The sequence below is a fragment of the Drosophila willistoni genome (assembly GCF_018902025.1).
Source record: "Drosophila willistoni isolate 14030-0811.24 chromosome XR unlocalized genomic scaffold, UCI_dwil_1.1 Seg8, whole genome shotgun sequence".
Taxonomy (NCBI): Eukaryota; Metazoa; Arthropoda; class Insecta; order Diptera; family Drosophilidae; genus Drosophila; species Drosophila willistoni.
Genome location: NW_025814059.1, coordinates 428,703 through 442,790, shown reverse-complemented (window position 1 = coordinate 442,790; position 14,088 = coordinate 428,703). Strand labels below are relative to the sequence as shown.

At 32.5% G+C, this 14,088-nt stretch overlaps 1 protein-coding gene across 2 annotated transcripts; it reads left to right on the top strand.

Moving 5' to 3' along the window:
• Positions 1 to 1,250: 1,250 nt before the first annotated feature.
• Positions 1,251 to 11,980, top strand: LOC6645754 (protein phosphatase 1 regulatory subunit 3C-B). 2 transcript variants are annotated; one of them, XM_002068416.4, is made up of 6 exons: positions 1,251 to 1,538; positions 1,784 to 1,953; positions 5,265 to 5,732; positions 10,427 to 10,633; positions 10,700 to 11,012; positions 11,084 to 11,980. In XM_002068416.4, the coding sequence occupies exons 2-6, from the start codon at positions 1,862 to 1,864 to the stop codon at positions 11,261 to 11,263; spliced, it is 1,260 nt and encodes a 419-aa protein (XP_002068452.1). In that variant the 5' UTR covers positions 1,251 to 1,538; positions 1,784 to 1,861; the 3' UTR covers positions 11,264 to 11,980. The 2 variants fall into 2 exon arrangements, with proteins under 2 accessions (XP_002068452.1, XP_023033410.1); XM_023177642.2 differs by lacking the exon at positions 1,784 to 1,953.
• Positions 11,981 to 14,088: the final 2,108 nt, after the last annotated feature.

Here is a 14,088-nt window from a genome sequence, read left to right as displayed (position 1 = left end):
ATGCGTAGGCTCAGGTACATGCATACGAACAACAACAACAATAAACTGTCTTAAATGAGTGAAAAAGAAGACGACTATGCCATACTCTAACACAAGTGGAAGGATTCCTTAACTCAGAAATCCATTTTGATCTCATATAAGATCTCTCTCTTTTATGGTATGTTAAGGACTCTAAGAACATTTAGAAACTGATTAAATTTGGCAATATATATTTGTATATTCTCTCTTAAGTATGCTTGTCCATGGACCCCATAAGTACCCTAGGAAATCACTAAAAAAAAAATCTCAAAGAGGAGGAAAAAAGAAAAACCAGATGATATTTTGAATGCTGGCTAGCAAGAGAGGGGAAATGAGGGTGGGGAGGGTGTGCAGGAGCAACTGCAAAGGCTTCTTTGGTGAGAACAAAATCACTAAGGAACAGCCAGACGAAAAACAGCTGAGGGCAGCGAGCAGGCGAAGAGGGGAGAAGGAGATTGCAATCTGATCGAACCTGATCATGTCTCTGGGGCCTGACACATCGAATTCAGATGACTTTTGTCATCTACATAGATGCGGCGCCTAAAAACTAATCTCAAAAAAACAAAAATAGCAACTACAACTAACTAAAACAAAACCAAAAAAAAAAATTCAATATCAAAAAAAAAAATCGAAAAAAAAATTTTAAATGCTTTTAAATGCAATAAACTGCATACGATCGCAGCGTGAGAGACAAGCTGAGAGAGAGAGAGAGGGAGAGGGACGGGCAGTGTGAGCGAGAAACCAATAGATAGCTACAGGCAGACAGACAGAGAGAAAGGGAGACAGAGAGAGCCAGTGCATTCTAGAAAAGAGAATGTGAGAGAAAGAGAGAGCCGGACCCGCAGTCGGAGCCAACGAACGAGCGGCCACTGTGTGGTGCGTTAGTCTTGACGGCAAGTTACCTCAAAACCAGCGGTTCATTCGTCTTCGCAGTGTCGAGGCGAAAACTAATCAGGGGGAAACAGAAAAAAAAATAATATTAAAACCCAAAACCAAAACGCGGCGCGGAGCGTTTTTCGTTTTCCTAACAAAAAAAAGTAATATTAATATTTATATTTTTTTTGTGCTACAAGTCAAACAAAACGCGTAAAGTTGAAAGTTTATATATTTTGTTTTTTTTTTTGGAAAAAAATTTCCCAATCGTTCGTCGTCGTCGTTCTTTTTTTTGCCGTCTGCTGTCTTTTCTCTGTGTGTCTCTGTGTAAATGAAAAACCACAAAAGAAGAAAGTAGAATTCAATTCAAAAAAAAAGTTTTAAAATCTATTTCATTGTCTGACGCCGCTCAAAGTAAATTCAAAATAATTACAAAAAAAATTGGCGTGCGTGATGTACATATGAAACAAAAAAAATCATAAGAAATTAATATAACAAAAGTGTTAAACCAAAAAAAAAAAAGAAAGAAAATCCAAGTTCCTTAAAAAAAAATCCATACTAAACAAACGGAAAGCCGAGTGAAACAAGAAATAAAGCGAGAGAGAAAGAAAGGAAAGAGAGCCTAAGGAGCGCCCTAACAACTAACGGTTAGTTAGATAAGATATTTATATGGTATATAATAATAATTTTAATAACAAATCTTTCTTGACGTATGTAATAATAACGTAATAGAAACATTAATTTGTTTATTATTTTCTACCCTATAATTGGACTATTGCAATCGCCTTTTTTTTTTTTTGTTCCTTAAATACTATATAATCTATATATGTATGTATATATGTATATACCTCTATATATAATTTGTTTTTTTATTTGTGATTCTCTTTCTCAGGCCAACAAAAGTTTTCTTGTTATTAATTATCAAATAACAAAATCTCTATTCAAATCAATCAACAAAATCAATACAAAAATGATTTCACACAGTCCGCCCATATTCAGTCACAGTCCACCCGTTAGTTTTCTGGCGGACTTCATGAGCGGACATCAGCGTCAAGCATTGAAGTAAGTTTCCTCTATAACCTGTAACCACCCAACCACTCAACCACCCAACCACCCAACCAACCCATTAAACCAATCAACACCAAACCAACTAAATCATCCTACATTTCCAAAAAAATGCAAATCAAATTTCTTTAATTTAACATTTATGAGTTGAAATTGAGTTAAACGATTGCAATCAAGCCAAAAACAAAAAAATCGTCTAGGTATATACACTATATGTAGTTACCTACCTATACATTTACCTATATCTTGTTTCATTGTATCCGTGTCACGTTCCCTTACTTTCTTTTTCGGTCCCTCTTATCATTTGATAAGTGGAAAATATTTTTTCTCATACTCATACCGACGTTTTAGTTTCTCTTTAGACCACAAACCAGACTACGTGTTGAATAAAAGAAAATAACAAAAAGCACAAAAAGCAAAAAAAAATGCAGAAAAATTTATTGCTGATTAACAAAAAAAAATACATACATAAGTATTCGATAAATTGTTGAAAAGGTTTTTGTTGCTTCCGCTCGGTTCCAGACATTAAATAATTTTACATAATCGATAATTAAAAGCTGAAACTGTGAAATTTTAACAAATTTTCCGAGAAGAAATTGTTTATGATTTGTTTTTCTATTTTTTTTTTTATTTGTCAGAGTATTTTAAAGTCCTTTTTAGGTATATTTCGTAATACTTTAGTTTAGTTGTCTCTAATTCGTGTTTTAAATATTATGATTTCCTTTAAAAAACAGTGAAAAGGAAAAAGGACATGAAGGTTTTCTTAAAATATCCTTTTTTTTCGAACCATTAATTGATAAACTAACATTTTTTAAATTTAAAAACTATTATGAGAAATTGTTAAAGAAAATTTGTTCAATTTTGGCAGTTTCTTATTTAGAGTTATGTTTTATGTTACAAACTATTTTAATTTATACTAAGTCGGGATGTTAAACTTTTTAACAGGACTTTAACAAGGACTTCCTTTGACTGATTTCTTAAATATTTGTTTTCTTTGTTAAATTTTAACTAAATCATATATTTTAAATTATGTATTTAAAATATTACGCAAACTATTTTACGTTTTAGAAGTTCTTTGCTCGTCTTAATTTTAAATTTTAAATATCTACTAGACAAATTAAGTTACAAAAATGAACTTTAATTTATAATTGACTTGAAATATGGAAAACTGAAATATATAGGAACTTGAATGTTTTTTCTTTTGCTTACAATATCTCCAGATGGTATTAACCACCACATTTAACTCAATCAATAAAAACGTCAATATTACAAAACATTTTAGGTGTTTTTTTTTTTGTATACAATTGAGGAAAATGTAGGTTAGATAAACAATGAAAACATGAATATCAATCGAATATTGAATATCAACAGAACACAATATTAATAATAATAATAATAATGATGCATGTATAATAAAGAAGAGAAACACGAAAAGACACAAAACACAAAGAGGTGAAACACCTGTGCACACGTCATCGACTTGATCGTGCCACAAGGACAAACAATTAATCCTCTCACACCAACCAACCACCCACCCATGCATCCATCCAAACCCACTGCCATCTCTCAATACAAACGAAAATCTTTAATCATGAAACTAAGCAAAATTTTTCATACACTAAAAATATATGTTTTGGCTCTTCGCAATAATTGCTGGTTGACAACAAGCAAAAACATATTCTCAAGATCAAGGCATACAAAAATCAAAACAAAAAATAAATGACTTACCTTAAAATAGGTGGACGACTTCTACGCACCCTGTAACCTATTAGAAAGAGAGAGAGAGGGAGAGTGAAAGATAACAAGTACGGGGAGAGGCTAGAAATCTAGAAAGTGGGCAAGTGGCAAACCCAAATCGTATTAATGAAACAATGAAAAACAAAAATTTTATCAACTTTCTTTCTAATATGAAGTACTTTTCCTACATACATATGTAAATTTCGAGGGTATATAGAAGAACAGAATCTCACGAGTTATAGAAGTGACGCTGATTGTTCAAAATCAACGAAAATTTCGTTGCGCGTGTCGCTTTTCACAAAAAATTATAACAAATTGTTAGGGTTCAAAAGATCTTTTTGAGAGAATTTAGATCTTTAACTTGTATTCAATTCAATTCTTTTTTTTTTACCATATTTGTAAGCAGTCATCCATTGGGTATTTGTAGGTATTTATTTTGTTATTCAATGATGATATTCAAGTTTAAAAATAAACCATATATAATAAGTATATTTTTGTTTTGGTATAGAGAAAAAAAAAGAGAGATATACAAATTCCCAAATATAATCTATCTTCAAATCGTTTGGAAAACTATTTATAAATGTTGGACTTTATCATTGTGAAGAAAGGAACGAAAACAAAACGTGAATTCCTCAAAGTTTTTACTAAAACCACCTACTCAACCTACCTCAAGTAACTTGGTCAATAATGCGTCAATTCACTTGAAATTTTTCATAGCGTGATCATTAAGCACTTGCACATGATATATATATAAAGAATGTTAAACCCCTCAATAGAAAATTCAGGTGTCTGCTGAAAAAAAACCTTTAGTTTTTATATGCACCTGAAAAGAAATACTAAAAGAGGCGGCACTTGAATTTTTAACGCAGCAGACAAATGATAACATAAAGTCAACTATTTAACTCAAGTGAGAGATAGAGAGAGAGAGAGAGAGAGAGAGGGGGAAGTATCATTAGGTCCAGTTTAGTTGTAGTCAGCCGATGCGACGATATCATGAGTTGAACATATGTTTGGCAAGTGAATACCTTATCAAACATTGACTTTATAGTGGTTGTAGTTGCTTGATTTATAATCCCGCAAGTCTAGCCGAAAAAAAAAATAATAATAATAATATGAATCAGCATTAATGGACAGTTTCCAAAAATCTATATATGTATGTACATATATATATATAGCTCATTGCTCTAGTGATGATGGATGAATCACAAGTATTAAACAAATCAATATGGTAAATAATTGTGTCTTCTTCTCGCTGTGCGCAACATTTTTGAAGGCTTATCAATAATATAAATATGTATATAGAGACGTATTGGTCTTCTTGACTGTGAGAACAATGGCAAGATTATCTCATAATAAAAATAAATTGATGGCAAAAGGTTCTTATCATTTGATGCATTTGCGTTAACTGATAAAAGACCGAAAAATCAAAAGGAAATCTAGAGCAATCAACTGAAATGTCAGCTTCATGTTTCACATGTCATCTCCTCTTCCTACCTCTCCCTCTCCAGACAACCCCTCTCTCAGTTCAATTTACTATATACTTCTTTTTTGTTGTTGTTTCATTCGCACAGTTACAATGACGAAACAAATCGAGCATCACGCTATTGCCGTCCCCAAGTGATAACATTGGCCTCCAAAGCCATGGTCAATAATGCCCAAATGTCCTCCGCCAACGCCAACGCCAATGCCTGTGTCTCTGCCTCGGCTAAAACGGGTGCCACACCCCTTGGTGTTGGCAGTCGTTCGGGACGTAGTTATCTGGAGCGTATGGCCTCGGCTCCATTATTCAATCAACAACCAAAATCATGTCTCATACGTAAATCCTGCCTACATAAGCCAACAATATCAACAACAGATGCTTCTGATTCCATAAATGATACCATATCCACGGATTGCGATGTCACTGATCACAGTAGCTGCCCCATTGACACCACCACCAACAACAACAATAACAACAACAGCATCAGCAACGATGCCAATGGACTACAGAATCATCATCATCAACATCATCATCAGCAACATCATCATGGCGAACAGTGGTAAGTCTAATCAAATTTCATCGATTGAGTAATTTGAATCTACTATATAAGACCGCAAATTGAACTACATTTAGGATTTCGTGGTTAGCTTAAAAAGAAACCCAAGACACGGATTGAGAAAGTGAAAATGTATACCCTCCACTTCCCCCGCAGGTCACAAAACCAAAAACAAAAACGGATGCAGATTTTCTATTAGCAATTAACAATCTAGTATAATCCTTTTATAGATCATTTACGATCACAAATCTCTAAACATTTCTCTTGGCAGTCATACAAAACCAAAAAAGAGAAAGAAAATCTTAAATACAAACAAGACCAAAAGACGTCATTAGGGCCTAGAATGTACATACATATATATATACAGATATATGTCTATATAATAGCTTCAGATCACATATGTCGGTCGTTTGCTTTTTTTGGGTTTAAATACAAAATGAAAATTGCATATAATCCACACAAAATCATAAAATAATATACTAGATTGTGTTGTGCTGTAGTCATCTAATTTTAAATATTTAAAGAGCTCAATGCAGTTTTTATCTAAACGAAAAGCCACAAAATAAAAACACGCCACCCTGCCTAGAAAAAAAAACAAAATAAATAATCATATATAGTATTAATCAGATAAAACAAAATAACACAAAAATATTAAGACCAAAAAAAAAAGTAAGGCGCCATTCTCCCATTTCTGATTTCGCTTTCTATATAGACAGATATACAGACACATATGTATACTATAGCCATATAGTATCTGTATCTGTATCTGTATATCGAAAGTGTTAACATTTCTTTTACTGGAATTATTATTGAAATATGTGTTTTAAGCCTGAAAAAGCTTTTGCACTTGCCAAATGATTGCATTTTAATGTGTATATACTTATATCTTATGGAATATATATCTCTATATGCATATGTGATTCTGCAACTATATATATATATAGAGAGAGAGAGAGATAGAGATAGATAGAGATGTTCGAAAGGCAGAGAAAACTATTTTTGTCTAGACTTGGGCTTGAATGGAGTATATTGCCTCAGAGTAAAACAAATACCAACAAATCTCACGTAATATTACATTATCAATGTAACTCGTCAGTCAGTTGGTCTGCGGTTAACACTCCCTCCCTTTAAAATACACTGCAAGAAAAAGAGAAAGAGAAATGAGACAACCAAGATCTGCTTTACTTTAGAAAAACTTTTCAGTTGTTTTTTAGGAATTAAGCAGAGCTTGAAATTAAGTTTCTGTCTAGCCAAGCCAGGATTCAGGATTCTGTCTTCTGCCAAGCCAGGATTCAGGATTAGATAATACAATTTTCAGTACTTTTCAATTGACTAAACATCAATCATTTATTTTGAAATGTCAACACTTTTTCCACATGCCACAACAAGAAAAAGAAAGAAAAAGCATTTCAAAACAACTTTCCTAATTATCCTATATACGAATATATATGTTCCTACTCATTCATATAAAGAAGAATACGTCAAGATCGGTGGTACGTTACGGCCCGGTCACGTCAAGGCCAATGAAATATATGACTAAACATTAGCCTAGAGACGTGATCTCAAAACGAGATAGAGGAGAGACAATATTAATGTGTTCTTCAATCATTTCTTTTTTTTCGGGTGTAAATACGTATACATATATATATATATTTCAACATTACATGCCATTTATATAGACACACACACACTATACAGATTATATATATAGAAAGAGAAAGAGTCTGGGGTGCTGCTGCCTCTGTCTGTTCATGCACTCATCACGTGTAAGACGCCCGGCAATTGAATTTGTGGCGCGAGATGTAAAAATGTTGGCGCACATCATCATTACCGAAAAAATGTTTTCAAATATTTCGTATATAGATAGATTTTACTTTTAAGAAATAGGTAAATTATATATTTAGGATACAACTGAAAGTAACAGAGAGAGAGAGAGAGAGAGACAGAGAAAGAGAGAAAGATAAGAAACGGAAAGCACCTTGTCATTAAAGAAAGCTGTCAGAAGGTTGTCAGTTTGTTGTAAAGGTCAACCGGTTGACCATCAGATGTTTAATTAAAACAAGGTCTTTTTCTCCCTCCCCTCCCCCTCCATCACCACCTCTTTATAAGTTTTATCTATAGCAAGTTTATTGACTTGAGGAAATTAGTTCCTCTCCCTCGATAAAAACAAAAAAAAAATCTTACAATTTAGTAGCCTTGAGTAATTGGGTTGAAAAACTTTTAGCAAAATTGTTTAACAACAAAAAAAATTGTTCGATGCTGTAAAGCTTTCTATATATGTATCTGTATCTCGAAAAGGTATTCGTTATTGGGGGGTGGGGAGGGGGGATACCTTACGAAAAAAAAAACTTAAAACTTGTTTCGCTTCCCGTTTGTTTGTTTCGTTAACCATAAAAGTGCATTGCATATTAAACACTTAATATTTATAGCCTTCAAACCGGACCCCAAAAAAAAAAACAACAACAAAAAGTGTAAAATGAAAATACATTTTAAATGCAATTCACACAAAAAACAAAAAAAAAATTAAAATATACAAAAAAAAAAACGTTAAAGAAATGAAATGAAATGACAACTTGGTAAGTTGAAAACTCGTTTTGATTTTTTCCATGTTTTATTTTTGTGGCCTAAATGTAAATATCTGAGAGTGTGTGAACTCTTTCCAATAGTTGACACGTTGCAGGAACAGCCAAAAGACCAGACCAGACCAGACTTCAGACCAGTCAGTCTGTGGTCTCTTTTAAGGCCCACACATACATGCACTCACATGCGGACAAACCGAAAAACCTGTTAAAGAAAATGCATCTAGTCGGTAGATAGAGGTGGCTAGGTAGGTAAGATGGGTGTAGGTAGCCAGCCAGCTAGCTAGGTAGGTAGGTAGGTAGGTAGGAGAGAGCATGCCTTCAATGCGTGATCGTCGACGTCGTCTACATTGCGATTGTCGTTAGCCGGGTGGTGGTGCGATCGCCAGATCGGCGGATCCGGCGCTGTGTGTATATTGTTTGATAAACAGACCCAATCGACATGGCCTGGCAATACAAATTGTTGGCTATTTGTACATAGATTGATGTATGTATGTATGTGTGTGTGTCTGTGTGTCTGTGTGTAGATTTTTCTCCTCCTCCCATCCATCCTCTTAGTTCCCATCTTAGTTTTATTTGCAAATCCATTAAATGCTCTTTGCTTTTTGGCGGAAACTTCTTAACTGAACTTAACTAAAGAGTTCCATTCTTTCCATCCGATCGAGCCCCCTCTTTAACCATTTTCACTGCACGTTCGTATAAAAATCGCATTGTTAAATTTAGTCGCTATATCTTATCGTTTCTATAATGGGGTCTAGTCACAAATATCAATAATTTTATGAGGTTATTTATTATGAACTCATAAATTATGAATGATTTGTATAAAATAATGCAATATGTGAGCATAAATTCGTATTCAATTTTGAAGTATATGATGAAATGGCAATAGAATATCCAATTGTAATATTTTAAATTTTTTATAAAATTAAATAACAAGAAATTTCAGAAAGTTTTCAAAGTTAATTTGAATGAGCCAAAACCTCTATAAATTGGATAAATTTTATAAATTTAAATTATCCTTATAAAAAGGGATAAATTTTTATCCAAAAGTACAATTGTATATTTCGGATAATGCAAAAATTAATTTCTTCAAAGTCAATTATCCGGATTTATCCGACTATGTAGTCATTTGCTTTGGATAAGCCGAAAATTCGGTCCATTAAAATGAATTTCCTCTGTATTTTATGTTCCTCATAGGGATTTCCACATTCATTTCGAGTCATCTTCATCCTCATCATCATCATCATCATCATCATCATCATCAATATGATTTGTTTTATTAGCACATTTTCTTTCTTTTTGCTACTTTATTTTTATAAGACATTCTTGGTACATACATATCTTTAATGGCTATATAAGAGATGATCCCTATATAAGATATAGACCATCACATCACATGTTATCTCAACAGATCAAAATATGGGTGTGTTTTATTTACATTGCTATGAAAATCAAAAAATGAACCAATTTTCGTGGGTGAAGATTGGTAAGACAGAAAAAAAAAAAGTAGGTGTGAATTTTTCCCCCAAAACAAAAATAATAAAAATTGAAAAGAAAATAAAGGCGATTTTTGCCAGAATTTTTGCTTGCTTTTTTGGATACGTGTGGCTACAAAAATAGACCAATACACATTATCTTTTTCGACTTTTCCGTGGCGGGGGGAGGGGGTATTATGATAATGACGCAAACGAAAGAAAAAAAAAACGAGTAGTCCAGAAAAAGAGAAAAGCCAAAGAATTTGTGTGTGTGGAAAATACTTGCATATTCATTTCCCTAAAGTTGACATTCAGAGTGTTAATTAGCTTCCGTTTTTTTTTTGCAAAAAATGCATTGAGAACGACGCAGTTTCTAAACTAAATACCAAAACAAAACCATAAAATACTGATCAGCATAAAAATAGAAATCCTGCTAAAGTCATTGACCAAAAATATAAAGAAAGCATAGAAAAAAGAACATGAAATTTTTTTTTGTCTGGCGGGGGGTGGAGGAGGTCAATTTGTGGTAATAAAAAAATATGTACTCAAAATATTGATAAAGCCAGGTTCAAGGTTATTTCTATATATACATATACATATATGAGAGTTTATAAATTTAATTTCTTTAATTTATTTCTTATAGCCGTGGCCCCAAGAAACATGTGATCTTTGCCGATGATGAGGGCCTATCATTAACCGAGGTTCGCGTTATGTCAGAACCATCAAATGTTCCACCATATTGGAGCATGAAATTTTTGGAACAAATTACCCAAGGTCTGGTTAGTCCACATCCGCCAGATCAATGGACTGTTGACTTTAAACAGCCAGCATCCGATTATCTTAGCTTTAGGTAAGATACATACATATACATATATAGAAAATCAGTGTGAAATCAATGTAATTACTTTTTTTATAGACAAAAGATCGAAAAGGATTTCGTTTCGCTGGAAAATGTCATTGTCAAGGATGAGGAATCGATTGTGGTGGGCACAATTAAAGTAAAAAATATTGATTTCCAAAAGGAGATCATTGTGCGTGTCACCTGGGATGATTGGAAGAGTCAACAGGATATATTTTGTACATTTGCCCGGGCCTATGGACCGACCACATGTGCCCATGTTGTCTTCGATACATTCTCCTTTAAGATAACTCTGCCCCCATCGTCAAAACGTTTGGAATTCTGCATATGCTATCGTACCAATGATACGGAATATTGGGATAATAATGATGTGAGTTTATATTGATTTCATTTTTGTTCTTGGGTACATTTACTAATTTGGTTTTTTTCTCTTGTCTATAGGGTAAAAATTATACAATCAGCAAGCGTTCGCCATTCTATTATAACGCCTTGTCGCCCTATGATAAGGGACAAAATCGTAACTCCAGTCAACAAATGCGTTCAACCTTAACCGATGCTTTGTCCAAGGCTCAAGAATCGAATGGTTGGAGTGCCGGTGATACAAATACACCATATTGGTAGATTAATCCAATCAATCCCCCCCCATCCAATCAAGAGAGAGACAAAATTTTCTCATTTTGTTAGATAGATAACCCAATGAACAGAGAGAGTGTAAAGATTTGTTTTACTATATATCTATATACATATATATATATATTGTAAATAGGGCTGATGGCTTGATTATGGTTCAAATTCTAGAGGACTAAAAAAAACCCAAAATTTACATACATATAGAGCCAAAATCATAGTGATCCTTTGCATATAGCCCTGATTGTATGTATGTGCCATTTGACTTGTGGGTTAACTACTTTTCGAACAACCCCAAGTTATTTTTTTCCCCCTTTACCCCCCTTTACCCTCAACTTTTAACATTTTATCAATTTCTTCTTTTTTTTTTTTTTGGTTTTTTATTTTGTCAATTTTTGTTTTTTGACCATTTGAATGATAAATGTCTGTCTGATGTGAGTGTGTAAATGAAAAAAACAAAATCCTGTATACTTGTGTGATTGTCTTTAAAAATATATACTATATCTCTATATGTATAATAACTGATATTAGGTTTAAAATAACAAACAAAAAACGAAGCATAAATTGAAACAGAAAAATTATAAAAAAAAACAAACAGAAAACACTTTCTAAGGCGTGAGATCTAATCCTAGCAAACCATTGTTTCGAAATTTTCAATTCATCTAAACACAAACACAAACACACACACACACAAACACATGAATTAACAATTGAAAAAACAATTTTTAATTTTGATTTTGTTAGTTTTTAAGTATGAAACAAAAACAAAAATATTGTAACTATAATCTATTATTTTTTTTTTTATCATTTGGTTTATTTGAAACGCTAAGACTGAAATGGACTTGTTATGGAAAAGAATCAAACACGCCCCCCAATAAATAAAATAAAAAAAAAAACTAAAACAAACTATCATCACATGGAATTACTATATATTGTAGTCCATATATCCTCCCAGACTAGTAGATTTTAAGTGAAATTTGTACATAATAAAAAAAAAAACAAATACCGCACATATACCAGAAAATTGCCTGTTAAATACATTTATATACCTAATAAACACTTAGCCATTAGTCCTTAGAGGTTATTTAGTTAGTAAGTCTCCAATTTTCCCTACCCTCCTACCCTCAGACCCAAACCCTCAACCCTCTTTCCCTTCAATTCTACGTAAAACAGCAAAAACTCTTTATATATACATACACATACATATATATATATATATACATATATACAAAAAGGGAAATCAATCCCCTTTTTTTATTATGATTATTTAGTTTTTAGTCAAAAAGAGGAAAGCAAAACAAAATTATGACACAAGGAGCCATTTATTATTATATTATTATAGTGTGCTCATCTCGCTCATAATTAAATAAATATTTTTTGAAAACAAAAATTTTGTGTTGATTTATTGGAATTTATTGAACAAATTTTTCAGAATTCTTTCCGTCTGTATAAACATCTAGATCTCAGTGGATTTCTTACATAGACTCTTGAAGTGTGCATGCAAAACAAGTTCAATTTTCGCTACGCCCCCTTTAGCCACCTTAATTTGAACAAAAAACCGCTTTTTCTCTCTAGAGTTTACCAAAAAGATTATATTGTTAGCATAAATGGATCTAGAAAATATTTTCGGTAAGGGTCTAATCAAAAAATCAAGATTTTGGAATGCAAATTTCAATCAATTTATCAATGAAGACATTTTATTACTATGAGAATTAATAGAAATCACAGGACCACTTTAAGGACTCACTAGTTGGGGATCTTAGGAGCTGAACGAAGTGAAAAATTATTCAAATTTCTGAAATTTCGGGGACTTTCCTTCGGGTTCCGACCATGATTTTTAGCCATAGTTTCTATGGGCAATGGCTCACAATGGTAAGGTATGCCATTCTTTTTGTATACTTTGAGGAGAAAATATTTCTATGTCTTTATTGTCTACTAGCAAATCGACAAACTTCTAATTCACAATCTTATTCTAGTCTATGGTAGAACTTCACTATAGATCTAGGAGAAACCTAAATCTACAAGTTAGTTTGCCTTTGGGTGATGTATTTTGTTTCTCTCTCACACACACACTCTATATCCATCTCTCTTACACGAAACTTTTTAAACAAATCAATTGATAAATCAAACAGTTATAAATTTTGAAGTTAATAAAACAAAAAAGACCACTTACCTTACCATTTGCTCTAAAATTTATCTTTTTTCTAACTCATTTTGTAATTATTACCAGGGAAAACACAATAAATATTAAACGCATTTAAATGCAAATATAAAATTCTAAATAATACAAAGCTCTACAGATTTTAAATTATTATTTAACACTTTTGAGGACTTTAAACAAAAAAATAAAATAAAAAATCAATGACAAAGAAACACGGCGAGCGTTTAATTATGACTGAAAGAAAGTGGAAAATGAGACGCTTTATCCAAAAATCGTGTGCAGAATTTAAACAACTCTTAAATATTAACTCTTATTAATAAATTATATAGAAACTAAAAAAATAGCATACTATTTTAGCCGCTACTGTAAATCCAGGGCTGCCTATTAACTAGTTGATCAGCATCTTCTTAAGTTCTCTTCATGCTCTTCAATGTGAGTGAGAAAGAAAGAGTGAGTGAAAGTAAATTAGAAAGTTAAGTGGGTGACATATGACCAGTGCGTTATGTAAGGACTTTAAATGGATTAATCTGTCGTCTAAATCCGTTAGTATGTATATTATTTGCCTAATCTTAGGTACAGTCGTAGTTAATCCCAACATTGCTTTAAATATCATCTCAAAAGTATGCTATAGAAAATATAAATGCCCCTACAAGCTTGG

What these genes read in the sequence shown, in the direction of transcription:
- LOC6645754 (XM_002068416.4), top strand. Translation starts at nt 1,862, where the DNA reads ATGATTTCACACAGTCCGCCCATATTCAGTCACAGTCCACCCGTTAGT. An exon ending in CATCAGCGTCAAGCATTGAA is followed by an intron (nt 1,954 to 5,264) that starts GTAAGTTTCCTC and finishes TCATTCGCACAG; the next exon opens with TTACAATGACGAAACAAATC. An exon ending in AATATTGGGATAATAATGAT is followed by an intron (nt 11,013 to 11,083) that starts GTGAGTTTATAT and finishes TCTTGTCTATAG; the next exon opens with GGTAAAAATTATACAATCAG.